Genomic DNA, 19071 nt, shown 5'->3' on the forward strand with positions numbered 1-19071 from the left:
TATATATGGCATAATATATAACTGCAGACCTAATTTATATAAATAAATTTTAAAATAATATGCTATAATTTTAATTTTTAAAAAAGAACAAATATCTTGCTATTGTCTTTTAAAGAAGCAGAACAATCATTGTTTTCCAAAATATGCAGGCACAGTACTGGTCCTTTTATATTATCATCTAAATTTAATCTTTACACTAACCTAGAAAGTAGAAATAATCCCATTTTAAAGTAGAGGTATTTGAGGGCCCAAATGGTTAAAAATGACTTATGTGTTCCATAATGGCAGAGGCAATTTATTTATTTTTCCAATGTCTTATCAGTGACTAATCGCACCTCATAAGTGAAAGAAATGCAATGAATTTTGAATGAATGGATTGCAGTGTACAAAGTCAGACAATAAACTGGTTTTTCTAACTCCAAAATCAAAAACAGTTTAAAAATGTTTAAATTTCTAATCCAATATCCTTCGAAAAATAAAATGTCACAACATTAACCCTTTCGAATATTTGAGTCCCTACTAAAATTCAAGAGTCTGACAGTCATATCATATTATAACTATGTAAAAAGTATGTCATTACCTTTTACTGGCTTGCTTCATTTAAAGATTTAATGTACATTAACTACATAAAACACTAATAAAATGAAAGAGTAACTACAAATTAGGGTGTTTTACAAGATGAAAAGTAGTCAAGTAGATGAGATAAACATACAACTGAATTTATTTCTAATGAGCAAGGTTAGATATAAGGAAAATTTTGAAGACAAGTTTTTTCTTTTTACTTCTAAAGCTTCCAGTATGTGTAGCCCAGTAGTATGCGTTGACCAGAGCCCTCAAAGTACCTCAACATTGAATCCCATACAACCATGCTGCCCTCATTTCTGTTCAACAAACATAGCCACATCTCTAATGTTCCAGGAGTTAAAAACCTAGATTTGGGTCTTGAGTCTGACACTAAATTTCTGTGTGACATTTGGCCCTGACTAAATTTCAATTTCTTCAAATGTAGAGTCTGGAGGTTTAATGAAAACAATGTTTCCCAAACTTGTCTGATTATAAGAATCAACCAAATCAGTACATCCTGTCTCTCATTAAGAATACAGATTCCTAAGCCCCACCCGAGGGGGGAGAGGGAATAAATTACAGCAATGTAAATTTTACTGATTTTTATGCAGTTTCCGTATATTACCTTGAAATTAAGCTACACATATCCTCCCAAATTAATCAGATATTAAATGTTTTCAAATCTGAAAAAGTAGCCTAAATATCATTCCTAAAGAATACACTGCAAAGGCTTTCTTGGCACCTATTTCAGTCTGCTAGGACTTATTAATTTATTTTGTTTTTTCTCATATTCTGGATGGTTAATCTCAAGTAAACAGACCTTCCTATATTAATTCCTTACAAATGAAGGTACAAATACATAAAAAATTCCAACATCTATATTCTGTAAAATTACTATAACTATCAAACTGAACAATTAAACAAGTAATTTTCATTAGAAAGTATCTTTCATTAAAAAAAAAAAGATGCTTCCAACATAAAAGAATAAACAAAGAGTCTTACCTAATCGTAATTCTCCAAAATTGCCACATCCAATTTTTTTTCCAACTCTAAAGTTAGGTCCAACCATTAAAACTCCAGAGGATGAAGACCCAGTTCCTCGAGTGTTGTGTCCCGACCGACCACTAGGTCGTGCCATTCTATCATCTGATTTGTCCTTGTCTTTCTTTTTATTATCCATATCAAGTTTACGGTACTCCACTTTGAATTCTTTAATCAAGACAAGCACACTGAAATAGGGTATTGTGAGAACAGGTACATCACTAGGTAACTGTACCAGCTGGGTAATGTTAACATTCAAATTGCAGTAGGTAGTCAATTAACTGATGCGTGTTCATCCCATTCGTAAAATTTTTCTCAGTTGTCTTTTCAGCAAAACATGTCTTCAAAATTATCTTTTCAATGATGCACGTTGATATTTGACACAGAGCTAGAACATTAAGAAAAGAAAATTAGTTAAGTCAGAAAATTAAAAAATACGTGTTTGAGAAGTTAATAACATAATAAAAATTCAGGCAATGGATTACTGCTATTTGTTGATGCCCACAGTAGACTCAAATTAACCATTACTCTTTATTCCTATACTTTAATGCAAAAAGATCACAAAAATAAAACAAAAAAAATCAGAGATTCAGTTACTTCTAAAAACATTTTATTCTAAAAAATAAAAAGTAACAAAAATGTATTGTTTAATATACCAATACACATTCACTAACCTAGACCTTCCAATTTAAAGTAATGTCAATTTTAAGAATACTTTAAAAATTCCGATAAGTCAATATAAGATTTTCAATTTAAAAGCATAAAAATAATACTTTGCAAATTAGTACAAGATCTTAATAAAAAATATCTTCCACACTTTCGTAATTTTCAGTCTTTTCAAATATACATGCTCATTTAATCACTTATTCAAATGTTTATTAACCACTAACTATATATGGCAGTGATGCTCAGAAGTGATAATACAAAGAACATTCTTGCCACCCACCAAGGAAAACAATTCATTCTTATGTAACATTGAATTAGGCCTTAAAAATTAAATGTAACTTCGCAAGGTTAAGAAATGTTGGCCAGCATCACTATCATGAGGTGAAGAAGGTAAAGATAGATTTTAAATTTTCTAATATACAGATGAAAACACCAAAGCTCAAAAAAGTTTCCAAGGCTTTTGGAGGAGTGCCTCATTCATCTTCTCTAGGAATTTCACCCATCAAACATAACTTAATTTTGTGGTAAATCTGCATGCTTAAATAATCTTTCTATTTTTGTTTGAACAATCTGAATGGATTCCTATTCTTTGCAATTAAAGCAATTTTGACTTCAAAAGATAGTCACTAATAAAGAAACTATCAATACCAAGGACTTCTTATTCCTCTTTCTGAAAACATGTATAATGCAATCATAACAAGAGTTGAAATAAATAGCATTTTCTGATTTTCAGCAACTCTCCCAAATATGCAATTAGTCTTAACACCTGATTTATTTATAAAGTTTTTATTATACCTGCCATACTTTTATTTTGCAGATGAAACTGTAAGTATTTATTCTGTATATGCAAAATTGAATGAGTTTACTTATATTGTTCATTCTATTTCCTGCCATAATACAGTAACTGGGTATAGAACTTCTCCTCCTGCTGTAAATAACTATAAAACTGGACAAAACATCAGATAATAGGCAGGGCATACCATGATCTTTGAGAAAAGAAACACAGAAGGTTGGTTTCTCCTTTACCCAAGCTCTCTGGCTTTGGACACTTTTCTGACTATAGAATAGGAAGGTGAAGCTCAGGCAGTACACCACAAAGATCAAGTCTTAAGAGTAAGAACTACCCCAATCTGGTTTAATTAAAGCCTAAAAGCAAGCCTAGACAGGATTAAGAATAGCTCCAATTAAATTAACTGCATTTCAGAACAAAACTCAACATACTTAAAAAAAAAAAACAAAAAAAACCAGACTCCCTACAATGTTGAATTCATAATGTCCAGCATACAATTAAAAATTACCAGACATGCAAACGAGCAATAAATATACCCACAGCTGGGAAACAAAGCTATCAAAGAAAACAGATTCCAAGATGACACTGATACTGAAATTAGAAGAAAGGATTTTAAAACTATTAAATATCTGTAGAGTCATATTAAATTGAAGAAAGAGAATGGGACCAAAAAAAATAAAAATTTGAATAATGGTTGAAAATTTCTCAAATTTGGTGAAAAACATTAACCTAAAAATTGAAGAAACTCAAAAATCCCATAAGGAATAAATACAGAGAAACCTGATCCTACACACATCATAGTCAAAGTGCTAAAACCCAAAAATAAAGGAAAAATCTCGAAAGCAGACAGAAAAACTACACGACATACAGGGGAACTTCTAACTTATCAGAAACAACAGATGCCTAAAAGAAAATGAGAGGACATTTTCAAAGCAATGAAAGGAGAAGGAGGTGGGGGGGGGGGAATGTTCAGCCCAGAATTCACATCCAGTAAAGTCATTCTTTAAAGCTGAAAGTGAAAGAAAGCCATCTCCAGATGAAGGAGAACACACCTGTACAACAAGAAATACTTTTTAAATAGTTCGTTAGGTTGAATTAACTCACATGATACCGGATAGAAATGTAAAACTTCAAGACGAAATGAAAAGCACTGGAAATTGGAAATGTACAGGTGTTTATTTCCTTAAAAAATAAATTAGTTTAAAGAATAAATAATTTTTTGTGTCATTTATAACATATGCGGACATAAAATGCATGACAACACAAATGGTGGAGGGGGGTGGTAAATGGAATTATACTACTTTAAGATTCTTATATTTGTAGAGAACAATGTGGTTCAATGTTAATTCTAAGTAGCCAATGACAAATTAAGAATACATATTATAAATCCTAGACTAAACACTAAAAATTAAATTAACTGCATAGGAATAAGATAAAAAGCAAAGACTCGAAATTAAATGAAATAATAAACATTTGACTAAGAGAAACAAAAGGCATGAGACAAAGAAAATAGCAAGACAGTAGACTTAAAATCACATATAATGAAAATGAACCTTATTCTCCCCATAAAAGGCAAAAATCATCACACTATACAGATTGTATTTTAAAAAAAGATCCAATTATATGCTATCTATAATTTTAAATACAAAGATAGATTGAACATAAAATAGAAAAAGATATACTATGTAAACAGCAATATGAGAAAACTTGGGCTATAATACTATCAAAGTAAATGTCAAAACAAAGGAATATCTTCAAAGATATGGAGGTTCACTTAATTAACAAAAATATCAATTTAACAGAAAGATATAAAAATCATACATATATGAGAAAAATAAAGCAAAAACGAATAACTCAAAGAGAAAAGGACAATCATAGTTGAAAATGTTAACACTGTTCTTTCAGTAATAAAGTACAAGTCATAACTATCAGAATGTATACTCACACAGTCGATCAAAATACCATCAACCATCCTGAACTAATTTACGTTTATAAAGTACAACACCCCCAAAATGCTGAGTAAGATTTCCTTTCAATGTTCACCAGGAAAGATGATATGCTGTGTCATAATTTGTCTCCAATAACTGAAATATTACAAAGCATATTCTCTGATCAAATACAATTAAATAAGGAATCAGTAACTATATGATAACTGGAAAATCCTCGAATAATTAAAAATTAAACATTTTATATAATTCATGTGTTGAGAAATAAAGTTCACAAGAAACTGTAAGAAAATTCTAATAGAATAATAATGAACAAAAGTATATTAAATCTTGTAAGTTGCAACCAAAGCAATGCGTAGAAGAAAATTAGAAGCTTTAAATTCCTATATTAGAAAAGACATTTTAAATCAATAATCTAGGTTTTTTACTTTAAAAAACTAGAAAAGAACAAATTAGATATAACTTGAGGAAGTACTTTATTTAATAGAGCTATTGTTAATATTTCGTGGACTCAGTGGATAAAGAAAAAATATCAAGCGAAAAAGGAGAGCCTAGAATTAAAAACAAACAAACAAACATAAAGCCAAAAGTCGATTATTTTAGAAGGATCAATGAAATTGGTAACTCCTAGCAAAAATTATCAAAAATCAAAAGATACAAAAAACCAATAACAAGAATGAAGCAGGAGATATCACTAAAGATCTTACAAATATCAAAAAGATAAAAAAAATTATGAGCAGCTTTAAGCCAATAACTTTGATAACTCAGAAGAAACAGACAAATTCCTTGAAAAATCCAATACGAAAGTACAAAATGAAACAGAAAACATTAATAATACTGTATCTATTAAAGAAATGTATTTTCCTAAACAAAAATTTTCCCACAAAGATGGTATCACTGGCGAATCTATCAAATATTTAAGGAAAAAATAATACCGCTCTTATGAAAACTCTTTCAGAAACACGGGAATAAAGGATACTTGTCAATTTACTTTGCAAAGTCTGAATTACCCTGATGCAAAAGCATAGCAAAAACACTGAAGCAAAGAAAATTAGACTAGTATTTCCCATGAGCATAAATATAAAAATCCTTTACAAAATATAAGCAAATATGTTAAAAATTTAATAATAAGAGGGTTTAATACTAGAAATGTAAATTCTAATCTTGAAATAAATACACCAAGTTAACAAAAAAAGAGAAAATATCTCAACAAGAAAATGCATTTGATAAAATTCATGCCATTAACCATTAAAACCTCTCAATAATCCAAAAAGAGAATGGAACTCCTTCAATCTAATAAAAGGAATCCACACAAAAAAACTGCAGTTAATATCATACTTAATGGTGAAACACTGAACATTTCTCCATCAAGATTGGGAAAAAACAGAGAATGTTTGGTCTCAGATATTCCATTCAATATTGTACACCAGAACTAGCCTATGCAATGAAGCAAGAAAAAATACAAAAGGCATGAAAATTAAAGTAGAAAAGACAAGTGTTTTTCATAGACATCAAGGCTGTGTGCTGAGTGTGCACAAAACTCTGTGGGGTGATGTCATCAAGTTGGCAAAAGGTCATTCCCAACTTCAGTTCCCTTTACAAAAACTCAATCAGCAACTATCTACAGAAAAGGCACCATTGAAAAATACCCCAGAATCCACCTCAGATCCCAGAGACCAAATAAGACCACATTAGAAGAGTAAGAAGAGTGGCTGCACTCTGGCTACACTGTCATTCCCACGGGCTGGCATAGTGCCACACCTAAAGGCATCCCTGTGCCTACAGTTTCACCAATGGGAAACAGGGAGTCCAAGGTGAACATCCAGCTCTCCCAACATTGCAGGATGCTTTCCAGGAGGCCCACTCAGGTCTCACCTCACAGGGATCACTGGAGGAATCTGTGGGAATCATGAAGAAACAGAAAATCTTAACAAACTAATAAAAAATAAGGAGATTCAATCAGGAATCAAAAAGAAAAACCCAGGCAAGAAATAAGAACAACTAGAACTCTCTTACACTGCGGGTAGGTGTATAAAACAGTCTGACTTTGGGAAAAAGTTTAAAAGTTTATTGTAAAGTTAAAAAAATATACCTATCCTCTGACCTAGCAATACCACTCTTAAGTATTTACCCAAGAGAAATGAAAATGTTTACAAAAAGACTTATACACCAGTATTTATAGCAGCCTTATTCATAACAGCCACAAACTGGAAACAATCCAAATGTCTATTAACAAGAAAACAGATACACATGCTGTTATATTCACACAATGGAATATTACTCGATAGTAAAAAGGAAAGAACTGCTAATACATGTAACAATATGGGTGAATCTCTCAGATACTAGATTGAGCAAAAGAAGTCAGGCACAAATGAGTATATAATATATGAATCTAATTACATGAAGTTCTGGTATGAATCAAAATTTTTTAAAAAGCTATGGTGATAGAAATCAGTTGTTTCTTAGGATGGTGGGAAGTTTGACTGTAAAGTGGCATGAGGGAAGGAAATGTTCTATTTCTTGACTGGAAGATTAAAAAGGTGTGTACATTTGTAAAAAATAATAATATATCTCAAAGGGCATGTTTTTTCCCTACTAAAACATTATCGTAACTTATCGGAAAAGCTACTTTTTAAAAATAGTTAATGAACATTAGTATTTTATTTTAGAAGCTTTATTAAGGGCCCTTCTATACTTTTTCTATTAGCAGAAAGTAATTTTCCATTTCAATTTTTTATGTTATTCTCAATATGTTCAATTAGGTATCCGAAATACATTCTACATGTAATAAAAATTCAAATAATACAGATAAGAAAAAATTACCCCTTGGGATGTCCATAACCCTTGTCCCTCATCTCACCATTGGTAAGAAGTTAACCATTACTTTCAGTTTGGTGTGTATGCTCCAGACCATTTTTGTAATGCCTGTGCAGGCACTTACTTCTATATAGCAATATTTGTAGGTTTGCTTGTTTTACACTAGAGGTCCATGTGAAGCCTCTAAAGAACCAAAACTGCTCCACAACAGAAACAGCATTGGAAAGCATGTCATATGTTGAAGAATTTTTGCCCTTTCCCTTCTATACCCCTCCACCCTACAAGAACCTCAGAGGAGCAAGGACCGGTGTAATGAATAAGGGAAAGAAAAGTGTCAAGAGACAGCCCCGAATCCCTTCCCCAACAGAAGTTCCAGAGTCAAGGATCAGGCCTGAATTGGGAGGTGGGCAGAGAGATGCAGGAAGAAATGATGAATTAGCTTAACACTTAATCTCAAAAAATGGAACAACTATTTTTTAATAACCAAAATAAATCCATTGCCCAAACTAATTATCCTTTAAAATAATAAGAAATGGAAACTGACTAAGTCCCCATCTCTGTACCTTGCTCCAATATACCAGTTCTCCCAGGTCTCAGAATCTTCACTATCTGCTTCCAGACCTCATTGATGCTGTCTGCCTATGTACTAGAAAGAGCATAGGATTAGAAAAAATAAGTTTTGGACTCCCGACTAGTAATGAAGCCTTGGTCAAGGCTTAATCTAAGTTTATTTAATAATTGTAAAATAAAAGGACTGGACTAGGAGATTTATAAGAATATTCTTATATTATGCACAGTATTATAATTGCCTGTTGTATTTCATGACAAGGACTTTCATTATATGTAACTGTGATCTCTGAACCTAGCATACTGCTAGGCACCTAGAATAGTCAATAGATATTATAGACTAATAAGAGTTCTTTCCATCTCTAAACATTTCTAGGTGTCACTGTATGATTCCTATGTATGATTACTATCTAGAGTCCTCCAAGTTACATATCACTAGACCCCCTAACAGGTAGACTGTACAGTCTAGGACTTTATCTATTTCTTCCATATTATTTTATTTGTTTGGATATAATTATTTATAGTAATTTCTTATGACCCTTTGTATTTCTGTAGTATCGGTTCTAATATCTCCTCTTTCATTTATGATTTCATCTGGGTCTTCCATCTTTTTTTCTTAGTTAATCTAGACAAGAATTTGTCGAATTTATCTTTAAAAAAATAAAACAGCTTAATTTTCGATCTTTTGCTTACTTTGGGTTTAGCTTGTTCTTCTTTTTCCTGTTCCTTGAGGTATAAAGTCAAGTTTGTTTCAGATCTTAATTTTTTTCTTAATGTAGGCATTTCTCATTTTATGACCTGATAACAGGTTTTTAATTTTTCCTCAAGAAAAAAAGAGTGGTTTTACCTACTAAAAAATCCAAAGACTGGTGATACGAGGCAAGAGACTATTACTTATAAATATTTCTGTATTATTTTAATATTTTGCTATATATTGGCACTAATTTAATAAAAATATTAATTCTATTATGAATAAACCAGTAATCTTCATCCTTAAATAAATAACTAGAAAATACTGTCAAATCTTGATACAAATATTTCAAACAATTGAATAGTAAAGTATCGAGTGTCTCTACAAATCACAGTTTGGTTTGCTTTGCTTTGCTTTGAATGAAAATAGAGTCCACCAATACTGGAGACAGTTGTGGAGTTCTAAACCTGAAATCCGTGGACCTCTTGAGCATTTTCTTAAGAAAAAATCCATAGCTTTCAACAAATTGTCAAAATATTGTATGACCCTAAAAATGTTAAGAACCACTGAAAAGCATATTGTTATTTTCTCACTAAATTATTTTATAAATATATGCTTAGAAACAATCTATCCTAACATCTGTACTTTATTTAAAAGCCAATCTGTTATAGAAAAGTATTTAGGGCACATAGTACGAAAGGACTGGGAGAAGTTTTAAGTAAGGAAATCTAGAAGAAAGGAAAATATTGGAAATAAAACTATGTAATACTAACACAAAAAAAAACAGATAGCAGTTCAATACCTGCACTTAACAAATTTATTTTTCTGCTTTCCAGTAGTCAAGTAAAAACAGAAATACAAGGAGATACAAGATTAAGAGTGTTCATTAAAATTACACCAGCTGCTAAAAAGCCCACAAATAATCCTAGTATTGTATTAGACCTAAAGATGCAGTCAGTAGTAATAACCACTAATTTCTCTCAGAAGTGTTAAATTCAAAAATTACAAGGAAGAGAAAGGAAAAAATACAGTTTGAAAACTTAAAAATTAGGCAACTATAGAAACAAAAACTATTGAGAGAAAAAGTTTCATAGAAATATTCCTGGTTTATAATTTCTTATACCATAATAAAATAATGATTTTATAGGGCTTGAGGATATTTGAGTTTTTTTAGAGTTATTACCTGTTAACTGAAATCTTAAATCTTCTACAATCAAAAAGAATGGGCATGAATTTAAAGTACATAAAGCTACATGAATGTACATAAATGGTGACATTTATAAACTGTTTGATTCTATGATTATTCACAGCATACTTATTAAAATATATATTAAAATACTGAATTATCAAAAATATGCATATTTAGATTATCTACGAGAACAGATGAACAAATATGAATAATCAATTGTTTTGCTTTCATAAACAATTATAATTTTGATGTAGTAACATCCACTAATAAAGATAATAATGAGCTGCAACATATAAAAAACATTAGATATAATCTGATTATATGAGCAGAAATGTAAGCCACTGGCATACTTCTAATTTCATGATCCCTGATAAATCTTTGAAACATAAAACAGAAAATCAAATTCTCTAATTTGTATGGCCCAATAATTTAGGATATTACAGAGCCAACTGACCTTCTTCAGTTTAGAACTAGATAAAACAGTGCAAGTAGTCTGAGAATATATCAGTATAGCATGTTCCACCTCTTGAAAAACCACCTAGCGCTAGCTAAAGCTTTCAAGTAAACGTTAATGGGTAGTTCTAAATTTTTTAAAATGACTATTAATACTCTACTTAGCTTCTAAAATATTGTTGCAATAAACATAGAATTGTTCCATGTACTTTAACAGTAAGTATTAAAAGTTCCTATAGGTATCTCTTCATAACTTCAGCATGTTATTCAATGTTCTTTGCAAATACAAAATTATAAGAAATAGAAATTTTAATTTTTCTTCACAAGTTACCTGTCATGCATTGATTTGTTTTATTATCTTAAATGAAAAAGTCCATATTTAGTATACGAAATGACCCATTCAGAGTTTCAAAGCCTCGTTCAGTCTCTATTAAAAAATTACATTACAATCATGTCCCCAGTATTCTCCGAAATTTAAATGAGTAAGGATATTTGTGATGTGATGGCTAGCTGTTACATCACATGCTTCTATTAGCAGCAAGTGTCCCAGTTACTGGTTTCTGGCATAAGCTCAACTGTGGTTGTCTAAGAAAAGACTAAACACTTATTTTTAAAAGCTAAATCATTAACTGTAATGTCAAAAATGGAAATCAATTTCTCTAATTACATACTACAGAAATTTATTTTGTCTCAGAAATATTTAGTAACTATCACCTAAAACATCTTACATTTGTGAAATCTGATTTGAGTGATGTCTCTTGTATATTCCTATTAAGTTCTAGAATATTCTAGCCTTTAAAAATTACCACCGGTTCAATTAGAGCAGTGTTCTCCAAATTGTGGATCATGACGCTTTAGTGGGTTGTTAAACCAATTTAATAGGTCTCAAGCAGCAGTTTTTTTTAATGAAATAGTATCATATATGATAAGAATGCATCTATTTAATGAGATTTTGTTCTGGTTCTTTATATTAATATATATGTATCACTGGGTCACAATGTAAAATACATTTCGATAGGTTCTGGTAAATTTATTTCTATGAGTTGTGGTCAAAAATGTTTCTAAGTTTGAAAGTTACCATAAAATATATAATAGCATAGTAGTATCAAAACATAGTAGTTATAACTAAATCAATTTTTAAATGATAAATTTTATTAAACCTAATGTTTTTAATATGCATAAGTATTACTCAACATCTAATTAAACAAATTGCCTAAGTCTGACTGTTCTCTAGTAATTAGGATATGACTGTTTCCTAGGTCCTCAAAATATCTTTCATGCCTCCTCTTTTCAATTTTTCAGGTAAATTTATACTCCCATTGACAATACCCCTTGTCAGAGCTGATGAGTCTCAACAGCTGAAAGGAGAAATGTTTAATTTGAAACCTCCAGGGCCCTAAGCATTTATTATATCCAGAAAAGCAGAAAATCACCCACATCTCCTACCCATTTAAGGATGGTGGGAATCAAAATCAAGTAGAGATCATACTAAATTTATATTACTAAAATGTTCATCATATCATTCTCCGCGAGCAGATCATCTCACTATCTATAAACACAAACTTGATTACAAACCCCAACTACAAGAATGATATTAAACTCCAGCGCATAAAGAAAAGTTATGTTTCGTTTAGGGGCACTTATTTTCATTCAACAAATATTTGAGTATTTACCCTGTATGAGGCACAGTCCAAGGTACCGGGGATATAGCAATAAACTTGCTCCAGAAAAGGTGTCACCCAGTCTTATAATAACTACTTACTTCCATGACTCCCAACTTTCTGTAATATATTTCTTATATCAATAAAAAAGAATATCCTTCTGACCTCGGCAAACCAAAAAAGGTTGATTCGCAGCAATGTTCTATAAAGTTGTTGGAAACACTGAAACAGCCAACAGTGAGCTGTTGCTCCTAGAAAAAATACAGGATTAGGTTCCTAAAACCTCTAGTTATAAAATTTTCATAAACTGATCAATACATAACCTTGTTTTAACGTATGTTTTTGTTTAAAGACAAATTAGTGTACATTAAGTCATTAGCACTGAACTCACGGCCAAAGCACTATAGCTTATACCTGAACTAAGCTTTTCTAACACACATACTTTCTCCATTAGGCAAGTCACAGCCTCTATGAGTTTAGGAACACTAAACAGCACTTTAGCTCTACATTTGGGGCCCATTCTAAACAGCAAAACTACCCAAATAGCGCTAAATATGCCCTCAAAAGTAAAACAAGGAGGTAGAGCATCACCTTGTTCAACTTTAGTTGACAACATGCACATCAGGTGACTCAATTTTTGCCACTGTGTGCATGCACATGTCTCTGAATGACTTTGGTGCATGCACCAAGAACACTGATTTGGGGGTGGGGGTGGGGACAGGTATAAATAAATGTTAGCAAGTAGACAAATTGGCAAATATGGAATTTGGGAACCAACTCTAATTGATTAGGGGAATTTTTATCTTTACATGTATTCCAGTCACATAAATGAGTAAGAAATGATAGAATTCAAATATCATCATTATGCAACTCCAAATGAATTAAAGGAACCAAGCAAGGATCATCAATTGCTGCTAACATCACAAAAAGACAACCTTTGATCTTCTTAATGAAAGAAAAGAACTGAAATCAAAACTTTACATCTCATTACCCATTTACAGGAAAGACATGGGACAATGTTTTGACTTTCTACCTTTGATAGCCTATGTTTTAATCTGATGCCCTCAAGAGCAGAGATCATATTTTATTCAACTGTCTCCCCCATTTATCTGTTATAATCCATAACACACAAGAAATACTGGTTAAAATTTTGCTGAATAAATGAGTGAGTGAATGAATGAATGAACGAACTACCTCTTGGAAGTTTAGGGATTTTAATTTATATGATTATCTCTTTTTCAGACAAAAGAGTTAAGAAAAAGGTATACACAGACAATTTATAGTTTGAAGAAAAACTATAAGGAGTGGAGTAACAACACCTCACAAATCAAATGTCATTTATACTGTAATTTCAACTTTTCAAAACATAGCTATGAAACAAGAAAAAAAATGTACTAACGAAGGTTGCAAAATGCATATTCTGTTAATTAAAGAATAAAAGCCTCTAAATTCCACTTTAATTTTAAATAATTCAAGTTTACACTAGAAATCAAACTGAAAATGGAAAAAATGAGGTAGTAAAAATATGACAGAACAGGAGGACAAACATTACACACCTCAATAAATTCACAAACATCTATGCATAACAGCACACTAACGTTCAGAATAAAGGCCTAATTCAACAAAAAAAGACCTATGTTTTAAAAACACTGAGAAAACAGTACTACCTTGTAAAGTTTATCATTTAAAAAAACTAAAATTTAAAGAAACTATTTTAATATAAATTCAATCTTCTAATTTAACAGGTCATTCCCTAATAATGCCAGATAAATGAGAAAGTACCTCAGAAAAGTCAAGTGTTTCACACGATTCTCATTTAAAAAGTTACATTCTTTCTTAACTACAGTGTAATTTCCTAATTTATAAAAATAAATAAATAGTAACAGTCTTGTGTAGGCAAAGGTCACAAATTTAAAAGGTTTATTCAAGGGTATTAACATTTGGAAATTTTACTCATGAAGCTAATACTGTCAACTCTCATCATAAAAAGGACTTAACAGTGTAACTGACAAGTAAATCATAAATAGCCAAGTTGACTTCTAAAAAATTCTATAATGAAACATGAAACAGGTAACAGAAACAAGCTGGAGGTACGACTTCTCCAGAGGAAGGATTTCGATCTGCCATCTAAAACTAGAGAACTCTTCCCCAAACTAAGTGCTATAGTGCGAAGAAGAAACACAGAATTTATCCAAAGACATATCAATCCTCAAAATGGGGTAAAGGGTGAGAGAGAGAGAGAGAGAGAGAGAGAAAGAGAGAGAGAGAGAATGTGTATGTGTGAGTGTGTAAGTTTTTACAGATCAAGATTACTTACCTAAGCAAGAAAGATTCCAAAGCATTCTGAAGACTGCATTCACTGAAAAGTGAGTCTCCCCCAAATCACTATGTCTATCTGATCAATCTCTAGCGATAAAAATATCATGTTCAGAATTAATATTATTGTCATGATATTCTGGTATGCAATCAAACTAACAAACTAATTACTAAAAATCATTCGAAATGGCCAATTTAAATTTTAGGAACTACTTATTACTGGAACTCTTCTGCACTGCTGGTGAGAGTGCAAAATGGTATAGCTGCTTCAGAAAACAGTGTGGCAGTTACTTATAAAATTAAACATTCACATTCCATATAATCCAACAATTCCAATCCTAGTATTTACCCTGGAGAAATGAACACTAGGTTCATCAATACACACACACACACACACACACACAGAGAGCACACAAATGTTTGTGGGAATTTTATTCATAACTGTCAGGAACTAGAAACAAGTGCTTCAGCTGGTGAATGGATAAACATGCTGAGGTACATCCATAATGGAATTCTCTCAGCAGCAAAAAGAAACATGGATGAATCTCAAATGCATTCTGCAAAGTTGGATAAACTAGATTAAAAAGGCTGCATACAACCTGATTCAATTTATATTTTGGGGAAAAGGTAAAATTATAGGAACAAAGAACAGATCAGTGGTTGCTAAGGTCTGGGATTATTAGAAGGGATCGAATACAAAGGAGCGGCATAAAGATATATTTTGCAGTGATAGAACTGTTTTATATCTTGTTTATGGAGGGAGGGATTTTTAGTTTGTGAAAATTTAAAAACAGAAAAAGGAAAAACTTTAATATAAAAAATGTCTTAACAACAAAATCATAATTAACTGAAATGCTCAACAAACGAAATATTTCCTTTAACTAAATTTTCTGGCTAGCCCATAAAAGCATTTAACTTCAAATTCTGCCATTAAAAAAAAAATCTTATTTTATTTTTTATTTATTTACTTTTAAGCCTGAGTAACTATGCCAGATGCTTGTGTTTATTATTTTATTTAAATTAGGGTCAATTTATTTGTTTGAAATTTATCTCATACAACTGTGATGATACAAATTAAATTGGTTTGTGGTGAGCATAGTACCTCGTGAGGTATTTAATCAAGGTTGTTCCAAATTAAAATTCTCCCTGATAAAAAAAAAAGATAAAATGATTAATCCATTTATTCAACGAACAAGGCCTATTATGTGCCAAACACAGGAAATATAACTGGCAAACAAGACAATCACAATCGCTGACATCATATAATATAAACAATAATATAAAATGTGATATGTACTACAGAGAATTATAGTGCTTTCAGACCACACAGCCACTGCACATAAACTAACCATCCAATTTCTAAATCTCCTATTAGGATCGATACCTTAAAGTGTGTGGTATCTTGGTGAATTCAAAAACACAGTAAAAAGCATGTACCATGGTGCTCACCATCCCATTATCTTTCAGTATTTACAGATGGAAAGAAAGCAAAGACCACATACACAGAACACCATTCCCACACAAGCATAATCTCTGCCGCCCTACAGTAAGGTCCTCTTTAGAGAAATACCAGAATATTCTGATTTAATTCTGTCACCTTTTCAGCAAACAGGACATTTTTCTAATACAGAATACCATAATTATGAACTTTTCTTGTTAAGGAACGTTATCTTTTTTGTAGGAGGGCAGGAGGGGATAATAAAGAAAAAGAAAGAAAGATAAGTAGATGCAGCAAAGTAGGTATAAAGATTTTTGCAGTGAAATCTTAAAAACAAATTAAGGAAGTTTAAGGAAGCTAAAACAGAGGTACTGAACCACACCCATGCTTCTTTCTGTTATGAAAAAGGAAGCCAAGATATGTAAAAAGAGAGTGGCCTGCAGGTGCTTTGGCATGAAGTTATCATGTACAGAGGTAAAATTATATAACCCCAAGGACTAAAGAGAGTGTGTAATGAATATTCAGCTTTGCTGAGGTTACCCGAAACATTTTCCATCACAAGCATCTTAATTACACAATGCTTTTGGGACCACAGTGGGGCTCACAAGGACCAGGGTTAATAACTTAGTGACAAAAAACAGAAAAACTTTCAACAATTATTAAAGAAACAAACACAGATTAAAATAAAGTGCCTCTTGATATGTATATATTTACAAGGGAAAAAAAAAGCAATAGAGATTACCAGCACCTTACTGAAACTCAATCTTGAAAGAGTAAGATGCTAAGTAGTTTCTATCAAAATGGGGGGAGGGGTAGAAGCAAACTAATGTGTTCCACAGTTCTTTTTCCAAAGTTCTTGCAGTCAAACATATTTTGCAAGTCAGAATTTTAGGTTTTTGACAGGTGATACAATGTGCATACACCATATATTTTATAAAACCCCTATGAAGGCGAAGATGGCACAAAGTCTGAGACAACACGCTATAATCAAACATTTACCATTTCTGCAGTGAAACCTACAAGTACATGAAATAAAGACACACTAGTTCAAAACATGTTTTATAAAAAATCAATTTATGCCCAACATAAAAGTTGGCTTTCAGAGCATTTCTGATGTTAGAATTATTGATAGGAATTATGGTCCCTTATTCCATTACTCCATTACTAATTGTACGTGCCAAATTTTCCTAGTACCCTCTTTATCATGTGCGGGTTTTACTGTGGTATTTTGGTAAATCAAAAATAATTCTAAAAGTCTTCCATAGATTCATACATATCATGTCCTCTAATAATAACCACTCTTAAATTTCTTTACCACAAAAATCTCCTACTAAGGCAGTTTGCAGAAATCTGACCCTTGAAATTTATAGAACCACCAAATCCAATTTTGCCGCCATGCAAAAAGATGTTCATTGAATAAAATTTAACATTGAACTTGTCATAAAATGACTTTCTCTCATGATGTCCCCAAAAAATAACTGTCACTAGTAAGGGTGTTCCTGACCTATGAAGCAACATCAAATGAGTCATAAAAAAAGGACACTGATTTGTCATAAATAACAATACAATAATCGTAAAACCCTAGTATCATAGTGTATTTATATGTAAACATTCACTGATGACGTACGTACAACATACTATATACACAATAAACCAGAACTGAACTAAACTATTTCCACTGAAGGGGAAAACAGATAGTTCCTTGTCAACAACAGTATAAAAGAAAATAAAGCAGGAGCAGTACAGTTATTTAAAAACCAGTAAGCCCCTTCCATCCTTATTTTCCAAAAAAAAAAAATACAACTCAATGACATTGTAAATATAATAAATATACCTAAAACAAAAAACTTTTGATTATTAACAATTCTTCTTGCCTTCTTATAACTTGTAATAACTTTAAAGACATGATTGTCACTTGTTTTTTAAGATTTCCAGGGTCATCTAAATTGATGCCTTAATTTATTCTTGATAAATTTCCCTTTAACAAATTTTCCAAATGCCAAAAATCCTCTAACTTTAGTGGTATGGTTATCAAAAATTGCTAATGAGTATAAATATAGTGACCTCACTATGGATTCTGGGTACGAAACTATGAAGAGAAATCACTGCATTAACCTGCTCCCCTTTGCAAATATTTTTTAGGTATTTCTTACCTCAACTTCACAACCCCATCAATTAAAAAGAGAACATGAAAGTAAAAGGAAGTCATTTTTCAAAAAACAGTTAACAGATATTTATAAAGAGAAGGCAAAATCAGTTTTACTGGAATCGCCTACAAAAATCCTAAAACATACCAGCGCCCTGGCTCCGGCCCTGGATTCAAATATAAGTTAGCATGAATAAAATCCCAATATCTACCATTTTTTAAAGCTATGCAGAAAATGTTAATGTGAAGTCAGGGCTGAGAACCCCTGGCACAAGCTGCCTTCTCCACAAACACTTTTCTCTTACTTTTAGTAAGTGGTAGCACTCCGAGCCTTAGAGCAAGGGCTGTAAGAACTATCTTTAAAATTGTCGTTTTCTTCTCTCATTTACTGTCACAGAAAAAAATTACTAATTTTCAGTTGGAAAATTTTAAACCAGTGCATACAATAAAATTTATTTTATCTTATTTAATTCTCTCATTCCCATTGCTCAGAATTTTATTTTTCAGTCAGTATTCAAGACAATCTTCATTAGCAGCATATTTAGATAAACAGCAGAGCATACAATAAGCACACAATATGCATTCCAGTTATCAGCTTTCAACAGATTATCAAAAAATACTCAAAAGAATAATTTTAGAGCTGATTACATTTTTATATTTTATTAACCACAAATATTTTCAGAATCCCAAATATATTTTTAAAATTAGCCACAATGTGCCAACAATCACATGATAGAAAAAGAACTCATAATTTAAATAAAATCTATATTTTAAATAAAAATTGGT

The 19071-nt window shown here is 31.5% G+C and overlaps 1 protein-coding gene across 9 annotated transcripts in view; it reads right to left on the bottom strand.

Moving 5' to 3' along the window:
• The window catches only part of CSNK1G3 (casein kinase 1 gamma 3), a 91219-nt gene that overhangs the window by 61956 nt on the left and 10192 nt on the right, over nt 1-19071 (bottom strand). For all 9 annotated transcript variants that reach the window (XM_016165116.2, XM_016165117.2, XM_016165110.2 and 6 more), the window contains exon 2: nt 1567-1993. In XM_016165116.2, the coding sequence (XP_016020602.1) occupies nt 1567-1744 (178 nt within the window). In that variant the 5' untranslated portion in view covers nt 1745-1993. The remainder of the gene's footprint in view (nt 1-1566; nt 1994-19071) is intronic.

Source organism: Rousettus aegyptiacus, unplaced genomic scaffold (genome assembly GCF_014176215.1).
Source record: "Rousettus aegyptiacus isolate mRouAeg1 unplaced genomic scaffold, mRouAeg1.p scaffold_m13_p_8, whole genome shotgun sequence".
NCBI classification, from domain to species: Eukaryota; Metazoa; Chordata; class Mammalia; order Chiroptera; family Pteropodidae; genus Rousettus; species Rousettus aegyptiacus.